At 41.9% G+C, this 13296-nt stretch overlaps 1 protein-coding gene across 6 annotated transcripts in view; it reads right to left on the bottom strand.

Moving 5' to 3' along the window:
- The window catches only part of LOC124000136 (protein Aster-B-like), a 164196-nt gene that overhangs the window by 59678 nt on the left and 91222 nt on the right, over positions 1 to 13296 (bottom strand). Inside the window, exon 1 of one of the 6 annotated variants that reach the window (XM_046306310.1) lies at positions 9178 to 9552. The exons of the other annotated variants lie outside the window; for them this stretch is intronic. Within the exon in view, the coding sequence (XP_046162266.1) occupies positions 9178 to 9200 (23 nt within the window). The 5' untranslated portion in view covers positions 9201 to 9552. Of the gene's footprint in view, positions 1 to 9177; positions 9553 to 13296 lie in introns of those variants that run through there. 6 annotated transcript variants of the gene reach the window in all.

A 13296-nucleotide genomic window follows, 5' to 3' on the forward strand; every position in this document is an offset into this window, starting at 1 on the left:
GTTGTCCACATATTCAAAGAGCGAGTTTTCTCGCTAGCTTGCGACTCTACATCTTATAGGAACGAGCTCACTGGCCAAACACACGCACTGTCGTGGATGCAAGGTCCGATCCCACTTCTGCCACCAACGTAATGAAACAGGCAGGGAGCAGGTCTCGAACCATCCACCTTCTAGCCTGAAGCCCAGCGTGCTATCGACTGTGCCCCAAAAGAATGCTCAAGCGGCAGAGTCGATATCTGCGCTTATAAACCCAGGGTCGTTACAGTATGTGGGCTTGAGAGATTGTTGATAAGACCTGTGTTCATTTTCTATAGCCTAATGCCTTGCTACAAGAAGTTAGTAATTATTAGTGAATGTGCATTATGCATGGTTCTAGTTAAATTTGTAACAAAAAAGGGCATTTTCCTAGACAGACTTGAAAGCCAGATCAGTGATTATTGCAAAAAAAAAGCAGGTTAAACTAATTTGATAAAATAAATGAAATTATTAATGGGTAAACTTATATTAGATGACTGAAATGATGTTTGAAAATTTTATTAATACAATGAGTCTTAGTTTGAAAAACAAAAATGTATCACTTCTTAAAAAAATGTATTCATATAAAATATTGTTTTTTCCCCCTAAATCTTTATATCCGTTTCAAAACTGGCCATGAGTTAATAAAAAAAAACATCCAATCAAAAAGGACATCATTTGCAATTAACTCTGCAACTCTTCCAACTATTTACTTTTTTTCACAACTGCTACCAGTTTGACGCCAAAACATTTACACCAAAGTAATATTGACACAGTAAAATAAATAAAAGCTTGTAAAATATACTAAACACCAATGTTATTCACTAAGTTTATGGGGTAATGTTAGGGTAAACATTAGGGTAATGTTTTAGAGCTTTGTGATTCGATTTTGTGTATTAAAATGATCATATTTTTATGTTTTACATGTTATGAAAATTCCATAAAATACTCTAATTAATGTCTTAATCACAATGATGGATTGTATAGCTTTTGGAATAGCTTCTAAAGTTACTGGTAATATACTACACTACACTGCACGCACGCACGCACGCACGCACACACACACGTAACCGATGTGAAATTGCTAGCTAGTTAGCGGTGTGCGCGTTTCAATCGGTGACGTTACTTGCTCTGAGACCTTGAAGTAGTTGTTCCCCTTGCTCTGCAACGATACTTTGTTGGTGGCTGCTGTTGATGTGTGCAGAAGGCCCCTGGTTCAAGCCCAGGTAGGGGTGAGGAGAGGGACGGAGGCTATACTGTTACATTGATGCTGTTTATCCAGATCACTGGTTCCTGCGGAAAAGGGGGGGTGAGTGTAACCGCTGTGAAACGGTTAGCGGGGTGTGCACTAACAGCATTTCAATCGGTGACGTCACTCGCTCTGTGACCTTGCTTCGAGGGTGGCTGTTGTCGATGTGTGCAGAGGGTCCCTGGTTCGAGCCCAGGTAGGCAGTGGTGTTACATTATCATTTATCACCACAAAGTGAGTTCGTTTTAGGTTTCGGGTTAGGAGCTAAGGTTAGGTTTTGGGGTTAGAGACAATAGGATTTTGAATTGGACTGAATTGTGTGTCCCCACAAAGTTAGTTATACAAGACTATGTGTGTATGTGTGACTGCTGTGTGAGCAAGTGTAGAGCTCCACGCCTGACCAAGCTGAAAACAAACAGATAATCTACTTTTGGTAAATCTCTAATAGGTCAGTATAACAGACACTTTAGGTAAATCTCTAATAGGTCAGTATAACAGACACTTTTGGTAAATCTCTAATAGGTCAGTATAACAGATACTTTTGGTAAATCTCTAATAGGTCAGTATAACAGACACTTTTGGTAAATCTCTAATAGGTCAGTATAACATATACTTTTGGTAAATCTCTAATAGGTCAGTATAACAGATAAGGAAAAGCCTTTTCACACCCTAGTAGCTCGGATGCAGTCATTTATTCACCTCATCGCTATGATAGATAACCATGTCGGTGTTTTCTCTTTGCTGCTATCCAGAAGGTTGATGAAATGAGCGAGAGACAAAGTGGACAACATGGCTAAGAGTGAAGTAACATTTCAATCAAGGATTAGTATGGCAATGAAAAAATTGGACAGAATACCTACTAGGCAGGTAGCCTCATGGTTAGGGTGTTGGACTAGTAACTGAAAGGTTTCAAGATCAAATCCCTGAGCTGACAAGGTACACATCTGTTGTTCTGCCCCTGAACAAGGCAGTTAATCCACTGTTCCAAGGCTGTCATTGAAAATAAGAATTTGTTCTTAACTGACTTGCCTTGTTAAATAAAGGTAGAAATTCTATATCTAGATAGAAAAGCAATCTAGATACGGAATATGTGCAATTGGTGGTGGTATCCTCAGTACTTTAGTATAAACATCAAGGGACAGCCTGGACTAAAAAGCAAGCTCTTTGGAGAATCACTCGAAATTCCTAGTCCAGGATTCGGCTTAACATCGGTTTTAAGACCAATAGAATAATCAAGTTGTTACAATGTAGACAAAAACAGGACTAACAAGATTGTGGAATGTAGGCTTTCTGTCCAATCAATTCTATTAGATGACCACACAGCACAGCCAAATGAACTCTGATTCGTGGACGCATAGGCTGTATAGTCTTGTATACTTCTTTCTTATACCATTGCCTTGCTGAATACTTGTTTCTGAATGGCTTGAAGCACTCGTAATGCACTACAATATTCAATGGCTACGAAGTTCATTCTTACATGTTCTACAATATGTTTGAGCTGCTTTTGAAAGCAGAAGTTGAATTGAAATAATTATTGGCATTTTTTTATTCCATTTTCATAATAGCAAGCCAGCAGGACTGATGGTTTGGTTAGATAAGCTAGCAAGTTTGATGCTTGGTTACCAAGGCAACTTCTGTAGCTATAGTAAACTTGCTAGCTACTTCCATGGTTGTTGAACCCATTTCTAGTGGCAAACGGGTTAAATTATAGCTGTGGTATAAGCGGGATAATCAGTTTGGGGCTCTATGCATTCTCTGGAAAATAAGGTTAGTGGCACTCTGCTAGCGCCTTGTGGCACACCTTCCACGTCGTGCATTATTTTCCACAGAACGCATAGCCCCTTGATAATTATCCTTTACTTATACAACTATTTTCTGTGCATATTCTTTGCACTTTATAACCCCAAAACTCAAATGTCAGGACCATTCATTTGTGCTACATTGCTGAGGCAAAGATTGATTGATTGCTTCAATTAATTTGATATAATACAGGAAGGCACAATTTGTAGTCCAATATTTACACATGTATCTGTGTGGGTGTGTGCGTGAGTAAGTGCATGTGTGCTAAGTTGCAGAGAGCAGGTGGTCAGTCCAGTTCAAGTATTCAGCAGTCTGAATGGTTGTATATAGAAACTGTTTCTCAACCTGTTGGTATCAGACCTCAATGGTGAATAGCTTGTGGCTGCCGTGAGTGAATAGCTTGTGGCTGGCGTGTGGGGTCCTTGATGACACAGTGAGAAAATGAAGGAATATGGCACCACAACAAACCTGCCAAAAATTAGGCCCGCCCACCAAAACTCACGGACCAGACAAGGAGGGCATTAATCAGAAAGGCAACAAAGAGACCAAATATAACCCTGTAAGAGTTGCAAAGCTCCACAGCGGAGATTGGAGTATCGGTCCGTAGGACCACTTTAAGCCGTACACCCCACAGAGCTGGGCTTTATGGAAGAGTGACCAGAAAAAAAGCCATTGCCTAAGACAAAAAATAAGCAACCACGTTTGGTGTTTGCCAAAAGGCATGTGAGAGACTCTCCAAATGTATGGAAGAAGGTATTCTGGTCAGATGAGACTAAAATTGAGCTTTTTGGCCATCAAGGAAAATGCTATGTCTGGTGCAAACCCAACACCTCTCATCACCCCGAGAACATCATCCCCACAGTGAAGCATGGTGGTGGCAGCATCATGCCGTGGGGATGTTTTTCATAGGCAGGGACTGGGAAACTGGTCAGAATTGAAGGAATGATGGATGGTGCTAAATACAGGGAAATCCTTGAGGGAAACCTGTTTCAGTCTTCAAGAGATTTGAGATTGGGACGGAGGTTCACCTTCCAGCAGGACAATGACACTAAGCATACTGCTAAAGCAACACTCGAGTGGTTTAAGGAGAAACATTTAAATGTCTTGGAATGGCCTCGTCAAAGCACATCTTCAAAGTGGAAGGCATGTTGTGTAAATCAAATGATACAACCCCGCCCAAAATACATTTTAATTCCAGCTTGTAAGGCAACAAAATAGGAGCGGGGTGAATTTTTTCGCAACCACTGTACATCTCTCCTTCTTCTTCTCTATACCATGTCTATGCCTCTCTACCTTGATCTCCCTTGTCCAACTCTGTCTCTCTAGACACTTCTGCTTATTTGTCTCCCTATCTCTCTCTTCCTGCTCCCTGGGCTATATAGTGTCTCGCTATATCTTTCTCTCTCACTCTACCACATCTCTCTCTCACCCTATCTTTCTCTCCCTTCATATTTTCCTCCCCCTCTCCCTCACTGCTCCTTGGGGTAGATGGGAAGGCGTGTCTTTCAGGGCAGCCCTGCGCAGTGGCGGTGACAGGCCCAGGGCCAGCGCTTAATTTGTCAATCGGGAGGTGCAAAAAGTAGACATGAGAGGGTGGTGACCAAGGGAGTTCTGAGGTACCTCAACGCATGAGAAACAAATATCACCTTTATTATAAAGCATTGCATGATATTGTCGCATTTGCCTAGTGGCATAGAGCAGTGTACTTCCAGAAGTTGCACAAATGGGGAACATTTGTAGTAGCCTCGGGTCCGTGAAAAATGTGGCCTTTTATAAAGAAGTTGGCCTTTTATAAACGATTGCAATTCTATGTAATTTTACATTACTGGAGACTTTGGCAGAATCTTTTTTAATACCACACAAATGATCGAAATGACAGGCTACTTTGACACTGACAAACTGAGAATCTGTGCTCAATAAAAACTATCTTGTCTTGAATCCAACAATAGTCTAGGCCTAGGTGTGTGGAAACACATATTGTAGGCTACATTATGAGGAAGAAACTATAGTCCTAAAAATGCATTTCAGTTTCACTGACTCACCCAATGATGCGCAGCTCACTCGCTGGTGATAGCTGATGCACTTGTGCCAAAAGCCTCTCTCTCTTGTTTAACTTTGTAAAACAATATTTGGAAATTCAGCATTTTGGTAGCCTAAAGCATATTCTTCTCTTTTCAGCAGCAGCCATTTGCTTCCCAACCTGTGTTTTCCCTTGATTGTATTTGAAATATTGCAAAAGGCCTGTTTTGTCTGCATGGAGTTTTTTCACTGACATATTTGCTGTGCGTTCCCGACTATAGACAGACTATTCCTTGTTATTGGCCTACAATCCACAGCTAGGCTATTAAAAAAAGATTGATAGATCGTCTGTGGCTAAATTATAGGCCTTCTCATGGTAGGCTATTCTAAATTATTTCATTTATTTCTCAACAGAGAGCAGTTATTCTATAACTTTGGCAAATGTATTTCAATTTATCAGGGGTGCTGCAGTTCCTTCAGAACCCTTTGCACGATTCTATAAGGAAATAAATGATGAAGTGCTACACTGGAGAGATGAGTTGCAGGCTCATGTGTATCCGAGCAGAGAGATCATAGAAAGTGAATCTCATTCTAGTTATGTGAGGGATACTGGCGCCCTTCTCACAGCCACAACCATGCATTTATATCAAACATAAGAGTACAATGTTGTGCAAATCATAAACCTGGGCCAGAGCAACCGGAATCAACTCTTAGAATATTAGGTCCGGGCTGAAAATCTACTTTTTCAAACCATGTTTTTTTTGTGGGGGCAGGAGAATTAACGAAGAGGCAACTTGAATGAACATTGATACATTTTGTTAGAATGCGGTTTTAATCAATCAGTATTCAAGATTAGATACACCCATTGTATAATTCACAATAACAGCACTTACAGTTGACCAGGGCAGCTCTAGCAGGGAAGACATTTGACAAACTGACTTGTTGGAAAGGTAGCATACTATGAAGGTGCCACATTGAACGTTGGAAATCTTCAGCAAGGCCATTCTACTGACAATGTTTGTCTATGTTGATTTCATGGCGGTGTGCTCAATTTTATACACCTGTCAGCAATGGGTGTGGCTGAAATAGCCAAATCCACTCATTTGAAGGGGTGTCCACATACTTTTGTATATATATACACTGTATATAGATAGAGAGACAGAGACAGAGATATATAACTAGTATATTTTGTATGTTTTTCTGCTATGCGTAATATGTGGCAGGCTATGTATTGTAAAATGGCACAATCATTATTTTGATTCAGGTATTTTTTAGGGCTTGGGATCATATATAGGCCCATTCGTATGAATAAGCTCTAATATGTGTTTCGATTGCATTTTCATTGATGTCAGAGTGGTTAGAGGGACAATAGAGCCCTGAGTACCAGGCCATTAGCAACCTGAAAATCATTCGCGAGTTGGGTACTACTAGCACATGTCCAGAGTGCATAAGAGGAGATTCACGGCCACGTAGAATTATACTGCGGTCATGACTCATGACTGCCGGTGTGGTGGTAATACGGTCACCGCACCTGCCCTACTCTACCCAGTGAGATAATGGTTTTTGAAATGACATCATTATTATATGATTTCAACAACTTTTGCCTGTTGGGAAAGATCCCACCTGGGTTATTAGTTTTCCATCATGCAAATCATTACTAAACCAAATGCCAAAACACTCACCCTCTTAAGCCATCAATATTGCATAACCCCACTCCTATAATGCCAAAAGCTTTCTGATCCCAAACCTGTTTACACCCCATCCATCCCTGGCGACGGTCCATATCCACCATCCACCCAAACCACTGGGTCATCCTAATCTGAATCCACTACCGCCGGTCCGAGAAGAAAATAAGCCCTCCCCTACCATCCGACGAATAATTGTTTCGCTAAATCTAAAAAGGGCATACACACGGCTTATATAATAAATAAAGGAATATCGCTAAAATGCCTAACTGTCACAATTTCCCCTCTGGAAACATCTGCAGCAGTGGGGGGGGGGGGCTTTGGGAAGGGCTCTGTTCGGTGACTTTTTAAAAAGGACCTTACACTCCAAAATGAATGAAAATAAAATTATGCTGACAGCATCTAAAATAGAATTTTCATCTCTAGAAATTAGCCCAATAACATATTGCTAAAATGATTTGTAAAAAATGATGTTAACATATTGGACCATGCATATGCATGGTCTAAATGATCAGGTATGCTATGAGCCATAAGCATTATCACCTGTGGCTCCACTGACACAGCATAGTGGCTATCAATAAATAGGCTGAAGCATGGGGTTACATTTGGGATGTTAGTTGGATTCCTTGCATAAACACAGTGAATAAAAAGTCGGTCTACCTGTTAGGGTAACTTGGGGAATTCCGCCCCCTGCCTGTACTTCTCACAGAATCCACTTCATGTCACCCCCTCCAAAATGTTTTTAAAAATCCCTGGTTCCCACTACTCTTGTTCAACAACAAATGGCATCTGTCTCCAAAAATTGTATTTTGGGGTAGGGTGGTGTTTAACCCCAAGTTACCCTAGAATTGACCCATTTAGCCCCACTCTCCTCTATACACTCACGGAACGATAATGTCATGGTTCAGCACTTCTAAAACCTCAGGGTATAAAATGGTGGAGTTCACGCATATTTAGGAGTTGAAAAATAAATCATTTAGTAAAGGAAAGCTGGGATCCCACTCTTTTTAACAATGGCCATTAAAACGGCTGTTTTCCCCACAACTGCAAGAATCGTGTGCATTGACTGCTTATCAGGAAGCATGTTTCCCTCCCTATGGCACTCAAAACTTCAATGCACCTCGAGAAGAATATTTATCTCGCAATAGAACACACAACAACAAGCCGACTAGGTGAATACATAAACCATTCTACTATGGGGTAGTCAGATTTTTCTATTCATTACTCGTTTTGTTTGCAGAGGAAAAGTCAATGTGCACGGTTTTAGCATCTTTAAAATATGTTTGTTGTTCCATTTTTTTTGTACAGTGGCGGCAATGAATTTACCGTGGCGCAGAGCCACAGCTAAATGACTGCAGCAGAAACATTGCCGTGTCGGTCACTGCCAGTAGTAGTGTTGTATTGTTAGCCAGTCAGCGATTTCCAGTTAGCATGCTAGCCGTGGTGGCTGACTGTGGCTAACTGGCTACACTAGAGCTGCAGTCAACGTGTCAGTTGCAGACACCAATAGGGAGGGATAATGTATCGCAAATCGCAGTAGCCGATGCCTGCAAGTATATGCGCACACACACACACACACAAACATGTATGTACACACACACACAAGTACATACACACACCAGCACAAGGAAATGCAAACACAGGTATGCACGCACGCACGCACACACACACAAACAAAACACAGACAAAACACAAACACACACACACTGACACACACACATGTCAACCTGGGGTATTCAAAACTACTGCACATCCGCAGCTTCTATGGCAGAAAAAAGCAGGGAGGGTTAGTGAGACGCGGAGATCTAAAATTAGGTGGAGAAACGTGAATTTGCCCAGTTTGGCTTCGGGACACTGCAGAAGAATGGCTGGGCATGAGTGGGAAAGAAAGATGTCTCAGTACGCCATTCTGTTGCTGCTGCATTCTCCCTCTCTCCCTACTGTAACAATCTGTGGAGGCCTGGCCAGCACTAAAAATATCAGACAGAGAGGATGGAGGGAGACGCACACAGAAACACTGAAAACAGCATTGAGGTGATGAGATGAGTATGGGAGGTTAATCAAGGAGAAGAAAACCCAAGGAGAGGAGAAATGAGAAAAAGCGTGAAGAAGAGAAAAGAGGAGAGCATGATGAGAGGAGAGGTGAACTGAGGAGAGGAATACGATGCTCTCTTCAAGGATGCCATATTATAAAGGGCTCAGGCTGGGAAAAAAGCTCCCTCCCTTGATGGCAGGAACTGACAGATGGTGTGAGAGAGAGAACGAGGGAGGAGGGAAGGAGGGAGGAAACAAATAAACAGTGTGTTAGGGCAGGGAAGTACCCAGCTACTCCTCCTCCTCCTTTCCCTCCTCCTCTTCCCCCTATCATCAGTGTCTCCCCATAAAGACCAATATTGCCAGTAGTCTTACCAGGCGAGCTTGAAGCCCTTCATTAGTGCAGAGATAAGCAGCAGCGTTGCTGTCCAATGCCCATAGCGAGGTCTCCCCACTCGGCCAGCCAGTCATTCCTTGGCATGTTGAGTGGCAACAGGGGGTAGTCCCGGGGCCCCAGGCCTGTCCGCAATGCCCATGCGAGGGGGAGAGAGAGAGGGGGGGCTCAACTAGCTCAAAATGCTACAATGTTAACGCTAGCCCTAGCACTACTAAAGCTGTCCTCTGTTGCTGCCTGTCTCATCCGCTTTCAGCCTCATCTGTGGATGTGTGTGTGTAAGTTTGTATGTGAGTGAAAGTAAGGTGGCGGCAGCTGCTCACATGCACTCTACCATATGCAGCAGACTCACTCACTCTCTCTCTCTCTCTCAAACTCTGCAGATGAATGCAGAGCTGAGTCCCTCTCCGGGCTGAGGGACCTACTGGGCATGCTCTGTTCCTCTCACATCCGATCCAATCCCCTCTTGCTCTCTACGAGCTTAGCACCTCCCACCGACAGAACAGCACGGTTTCCCTCTCTCTTACACACACATGCACGCACGCACGCACACCCACCCACACTCACTCCCTCACTCACTCATGTCTGTTAGAGTCCGGAATCTCTGAGGATTACAGTCTGTGTGTGTGTGGTGTGTGGCTACAAACTTCAGGCTCAGTCAGTCCTAGCAGCTGGCACTCTAATCTCTTAATGCAGGATAGATGAAGCAAACTCTGTGTGTGTGTGTGTGTGTGTGTGTGTGTGTGTGTGTGTGTGTGTGTGTGTGTGTGTGTGTGTGTGTGTCTGAGTGTGTGTGTGTGTGTGTGTGTGTGTGTGTGTGTGTGTGTGTGAGTCTGAGTGAGTGAGTGAGTGTTAGTGAGAATGAGGGAAACCTAATGTTAATTGTACTATATTATATGTCTATGCGGTGCTTGTATGGATCTGTGGCTGAGAATTTCCGAAACTCACATTTTCACTTTGATAAATCACATTTGTTGTCAGTCAATACTTGTGAGCTTGGGAATATAAGAGGATACTGAGATAATTGTCTTTAAAGTTCTGGACCCGCTTTGGTATAAGTTTTATCCAGTATTATTTTTAACTTAACAACATGAATTGGGGTATTTAGAATACTATATAAGTAGAGAACATTGAACAGAAAAAGACTATGTCAATAAAAAATGCAGAAAGAACCTTATAGTCCAAAGTTCTCATACTGCTAAATGGCCATGTATGACACCTACTGCATGCAGCCTACTCTATGTATTCTCTGTTAATCCACAATACTAACCCAGGGCTCCAGACTGTGACCATTTAGTCGCATGTTGCGATGCTTTGACCTGGCTGTGTGAGTAAAATCTTTAACTGGTCGCATTGTTTTTTTAGACCTTCATTTAACGAGGCAAGCCAGTTAAGAACTCATTTTTATTTACATTTAGCGGCCTACCAAAACGCAAAAAGCCTCTTGCGGGGACAAACACACACATCACGACAAGAGAGACAGGAGAACACTACATAACGTTGTACGAGACAGCAGTTTGAGTGTTTTTTGGAGCTCGTTCCAGTTTCTAGCTGTAGCAAACTGAAAAGAGGAGCGACCCAGGGATGTGTGTGCTTTGGGGACCATTAACAGAATGTGACTGGCAGAACAGGTATTGTATGTGGACACTAGACTGATACCTATCAAGATTATTTGTGATAACATCAAGGAGAGTAGCCTTTTCTTGGTGTTTGGAGTAATAACTTGTAGGATTGGTAATAATCCGAGAAATATTGAGGGAATCGCATTGCGTTAGGACTTGGTCAGGTGGTTTAAACATGTCCTAGTTTAGGTCATCTAGCAGGACAAATGCATACTTAGTGTAAGAGTCCAGGAGAGAGCTTAGGACAGGTAAGGTACAGGTCGGTGCTGATGGTGGACGATAACACCACAGCAACAGTCAACAAAGCTTGGGGACAGACTTGGTAGAGACAACAGAGCACTGAAGGTGTTCCTTGGTAAAGATTGCCACTCCACCACCTTTGGAAGATCTGTCTTGCCGAAAAAAGTTACAACCAGTAAGGTTAACATCAGTGTACAAAACACTCTTTCTTAACCGCGTCTCAGTAATGACCAACACATTAGACTGAACCAGGTTTTCCTCTAGGACTTTTTATCCCCCCCAAAAACTCCCAGGTCCTTGCCGATGACAAGCATACCCACAACATGATGCAGCTTTAAAATATGATGTGGTACTCAGTTATGTGTTGTGTTGGATTTGCCCCAAACATAACACATTGTATTCAGGACATAAAGTTTTACTTTAGTGCTTTATTGCAAACTGGATGCATGTTTTGGAATATTCTGTACAGGCTTCCTTTTTTTCCACTCTGTTAATTAGGTTAGTAATTGTGGAATAACTACAATGTTGTTGATCCATCCTCAGTTTTCTCCTATCACAACCATTGAACTCTGTAACTGCTTTAAAGTCACAATTACACACATGGAGAAATCACTGAGCATTTTTTTTTCTCTCCGGCAACTGAGTTAGGAAGGATACCTGATTCTTTGTAGTGACTGAGTGTAATTAATGTGTAATTAATAACTTCACCGTGCTCTTCTTTTTTCTTTTTTCTTTTTTTTACCCATCACTAATAACATTATGTGCCCTTCTTTCCGTGTCATTGGAAAACCTTCCTGGTCTTTGTGATTGAATTTGTGTTGAAATTCACTGCTTTACTGAGGGACCACTGAACTGATCAATTAGCTCAGTTGGTCTGGTGTGGTGCCTAGTTGGGACAAAATCCTGCAGTACCTGCGGCACTCCATGAACAGGGTTGCCAAGTAACAGGGTTGCTTTAGTAACAAAACGAATGAAAATTCTATTGTGGTATTAGAATAATTGTTTAAATGTTAACAAAGACCTTCATAAACACTACCAAATTATTATTTGTGCGATAGCATATATGAAATGTATTAATTACACTGTAAAACTTCAGCTCCACTATAAGCGTTGTGTTGCTTTGCCATCAGCGTTGTGTCAATGTTACGCTCTACCTGCTACACAGAGCGCATTGTTTCGAGAGCGAAGAGAAGACCATCTTAATTCTGTTTTCCCCTACTGCACTGTACCATCACCGCTTATGCATAAGTACAATAGCTTTGGTCTAATGTTTTACAAGTACTCATTAAAACTGTTGCTAGTGGTTGTACTAAATGATCCTTTAACTACACAAGTTGTTTACATTGCGAACCTAGCTAGTCAATGTAGCTTGCTAGCTACTAGTTGTAACTTCATGACTTCAGAAATCTTGGTAAATTAATCAGTGGTGTAATGTCGAGGCCATATGCAACCTAAATCAAATGAATTTTTCATTATTTAAATTCACAAGACAAAAACATGCGTCAGGAATTGAATCTCTGCGATTCTTGCGCTTGGACGCTGCATTGGAAAACCTCCCTGGTCTTTGTGCTTGAATCTGCGCTTGCAATTCACTGCTCAACGGAAGGAACCTTACAACTTATTGCAACTTATTATGTGACTTGTTGAGCAAATGTTTACTCTTAGTCTCGCCATAACAAAAGGCTTGAATACTTATTGACTCAATCCATTTAAGCTTTTAATGTTCAATTAATTTGTTTAAAAAAATCGAAAAACAATTCCACTTTGACATTATGGGGTATTATGTATAGGCCAGTGACACAACATCTAAATTGAACACATTTTAAATGCAGGCTGTAACACAACAAAATGTGGAAAAAGTCAAAGTGTGTATACTTTCTGGAGGCACTGTATTCTGGAGGCCTTCGGAAAGTATTCAGACCCCTTGACTTTTTCCACATTTTGACAGAGAGACAGAGACAGAGAGATAATGACAGTGGGCACTGGGGCTGCCTCCTTTTTTTCTCCACTTGCTCTCTTTCTCTCTTTTCTGCTACAGTCACGTTTTGCTGAGTCACCTTACCCAAAATACACTGGTGCCACGGATGGGCCTGTTGTCATGGAAACCTCCCCAGATGCCACAGGCTCAGGAAGTGCCACGATGACACAGGAAAGCAAACCACTCAAAACCAATGACACATGTCACAGACATTCAGGATTTATGAAGGCAAGCCAGTATGATCTGGTAAAAGGTTAGCA

The sequence above is a fragment of the Oncorhynchus gorbuscha genome, linkage group LG16 (genome assembly GCF_021184085.1).
Source record: "Oncorhynchus gorbuscha isolate QuinsamMale2020 ecotype Even-year linkage group LG16, OgorEven_v1.0, whole genome shotgun sequence".
Classification (NCBI taxonomy): Eukaryota; Metazoa; Chordata; class Actinopteri; order Salmoniformes; family Salmonidae; genus Oncorhynchus; species Oncorhynchus gorbuscha.